Genomic DNA, 3,082 nt, shown 5'->3' with positions numbered 1-3,082 from the left:
CTTGATAGTTTATAAATTGTTATTTTGTCATATCTTGCCCTGATATGCCAACTTTTGCTGATAGAATTAAAGAGAAAGAGAGAACTAATTTGTCAGATTGGGTGAGGCCCAGAGTTTGTTGGTGTAGTCCACAGATCACTGATTTGCTGGTGGTTACTGAATTAGGGTTATAAAATAAATGGAGTCTAGTTCTTTCTACTTTCCAATATGGCTTCAAGCAAACTACAGGAACTTACCCCGAAGGATTGACAATACGGTTGGGGAAGGCATTTCCAATCATTATCCTATCTTTTCCTGTTCTCTAACTTAACTGGTTTCTTTGTAGGTGCAGAATTGAGTTTCATTTGAGCGATCCATCTCCCTTAAAAAACACAAACAAAAAAATGGCGCTGTCTAAGAGGGAGCTGGATGAGCTGAAACCATGGATCGAGAAGACAGTGAAGAGGGTACTGGGTTTCTCAGAGCCCACAGTGGTCACTGCAGCACTGAACTGTGTGGGGAAGGGCATGGACAAGAAGAAGGCCGCTGGTATGTATCTTTCTGAACCTTTTGACTTAGCATATTGGATGACTATAAGCTATTTAGACGTTCCCTCAAATTCTTTTCCTGTTTGGAACGTGTTTAAAAGGTCAGGTCACATTTTATTCTCCTACATTACAATAAAAATTGTCTGAATAACTAATTTTGCTTTTGTTCTTATTGCTTGTTATATTTGTGGCATATTTTGAATCTCAAACCGGCTCCCTTTGGCCGGTGTGCTAAGTCTCCTAAGTTATACTTAAGAAACATACTAAAGTCAGATAGGTATGTCTTTAAATATTCAGGTTGACATTTAAGACTAAAAGAAGTTAAGGGTGGGGGGGAGTTAAGAATGGATGAAAAAGATTGCAGGTGGTAGATTTTTTTTAGTGATAATTAACAAATTATAATCATCCTTCTCACTTGCTATTTTGAGAAAAACTTACTTACGCATCCTCAACTCTCATGCTCAACCTAACAGGAGGCCCTGGCTGTGCTGCTTGCTACTTCACAGAAATAGATAACTATTTTACCTCACAGGACAAACTCATTTGCTATAAGAGTGTTTATGGAAATCCTACAAAGAACTTGAATAAAATATTTCCCCCTTCCTTGGGGATAAAATTATAGTGTTGGTGTCTGTTGCATGCTTAATATTGGGTAAATTATTCTTGAATTTCTATCTTAACACCTATTTTTCCCTGTTAGACCATCTGAAACCTTTTCTTGATGATTCTACTCTCCGATTTGTGGACAAGCTGTTTGAGGCTGTAGAAGAAGGCCGAAGCTCTAGGCATTCCAAGTCGAGCAGTGACAGGAGCAGAAAAAGAGAGTTAAAGGTAGGTTGCAGTTAACTATCTAAAAAGTTTGGGAGTGTTTTTAATGGTAATAATGTTGCCAGGCTTCCCTTGCTCAACACTTTGATATCCACTATGAGAATATTCAGTGTTCAAGAGAGGTACTTAGGCACTCAACTGGCGGGATCAACTTGTATTATCATCACCTTATGTTAATAAAACACACAAGTACATCATGGGTTGGAATATAGCCAAATAAATAATTGGTAGCCTTGTTCTTTTTTGTATTTGGGAGTTTTAGATCTCATGTCTCTTTTTTATCCCCTTATTACTACTTATAAATTGATTGCTCTCAGATCTCTTCACCACCGATTTGGATCACTTGTTGTGCCCTTGTCCCTGGGTTTATTAACACCACTACCTTTCTTCCCACCTCCCCCTCTTTCATGTCCCCCTCACTGGTGTGTTTTTAATTACCTATACTTATCATTAGAGGGAGGAGCCCTGATGGCACAGTGGTTATGTGTTGGGCTGCAAACCAAAAAGTCAGCAGTTTGAAACCACCAGTAGCTTCATGGGAGAAAGATGAGGCTTTCTATTCTTGTAACAACTGTTTCGGAAACCCACAGGGGCAGTTCTACCAGTTACTCATTAGAACCAGAAAGGAAACAAGCAGAGATGCATCAGGCAAAGTTGGGGAGGAGTCCTGCCATGGGCCTCTATTGTCCCTAGGGATTTGTCACCTCCCATTCATGGCTGTTTTCACCAATCTGTTGTTAGGTGCCCTTGAATCTGTTTCAACTCAGCAACCTTATGTACAACAGGACACAACACTGACTGATTCTCTGCCATCCTTTAAATTGTTCTGTTTGAGACTGTTGTTGCAGCCACTGTGGCAATCCTTCCCCTTGATGGTCTTCCTCTTTCTCCCCATTTCAGGGACTGGTCTCTCCTGATAACATGTTAAACGTATGTGAGATGAAGTCTCACCATCCTGCCTTCCAAGGAGCATTCTAGTTGTACTTCTTCGAAGACAGATTTGCTTTGTTTTTTTGATAATATTCTTTGCCAATATGAGGCCCCAAAGAGTGTACTCTTGAGGGTTCCCTACTTACTGAAATCTCAATGAATATGCATGACTTGGGCCTTAATGTATAGTTATGATCCACTCAATCAATTAAGATGCATAACTGCATTAGGTTCTCCTCCCTTCCTGAAGTTAATTACACCAGATATGGGTCCCATATAGCCCTACTTGCATGGCTATTTTGGAAATCAAAGACACTTTAATTGCTCCAGTTATTTTCAGAAACAAAGGCCCAAACCAGGTCTTTGTCCCATAAGAGTCTTTTATGATAGTGTTTTCTCTGCTGAGCTAAAAAGCAGAAGAAAGGAGATTAAAAAGGAGAAAGAAAAGAGTACATCCAGAACATGAGGGTACTTGGTTCTCAGCTGAGGTATCAGTCTGATCAAGTCAGTGCCAGAGGCCAGGTAGAACATTATAGAGAATTGATTTTTCTGGTGCAGAATTTCCACGGGGGTGAATATGGCTACAGAGCAATGTGGCAGAACATTCTTTAAGGATTATGAGCTCTAATACAGGATCACTGACCTGGATAAACCCCTCTTTATTTGCATCCCGTATAAGACAGGAAACCCATAGGTCTGAGCTCTGTTAGAGAATGAACCTCCCAAGAAATGGGAGTGGGAATGCTTTTATATTTGTATATTCAGTAGTGTTGATGTTATAGATATGCCAACTTTTT

General features: G+C 39.9%; 1 protein-coding gene across 3 annotated transcripts in view; it reads left to right on the top strand.

The window, feature by feature from the left end:
* Positions 1-225: 225 nt before the first annotated feature.
* The window catches only part of PRPF3 (pre-mRNA processing factor 3), a 23,363-nt gene continuing 20,506 nt past the window's right edge, over positions 226-3,082 (top strand). Inside the window, exons 1-2 of one of the 3 annotated variants that reach the window (XM_045295683.1) lie at positions 226-528; positions 1,228-1,358. In XM_045295683.1, the coding sequence (XP_045151618.1) occupies positions 384-528; positions 1,228-1,358 (276 nt within the window). In that variant the 5' untranslated portion in view covers positions 226-383. Of the gene's footprint in view, positions 529-1,227; positions 1,359-3,082 lie in introns of those variants that run through there. The other 2 variants (XM_004716586.3, XM_045295684.1) reach the window with 2 other exon arrangements.

Source organism: Echinops telfairi, unplaced genomic scaffold (genome assembly GCF_000313985.2).
Source record: "Echinops telfairi isolate 266 unplaced genomic scaffold, ASM31398v2 ScPeMD7_5805;HRSCAF=6673, whole genome shotgun sequence".
Taxonomy (NCBI): Eukaryota; Metazoa; Chordata; class Mammalia; order Afrosoricida; family Tenrecidae; genus Echinops; species Echinops telfairi.
This window is presented reverse-complemented; position numbering and strand designations above follow the sequence as displayed.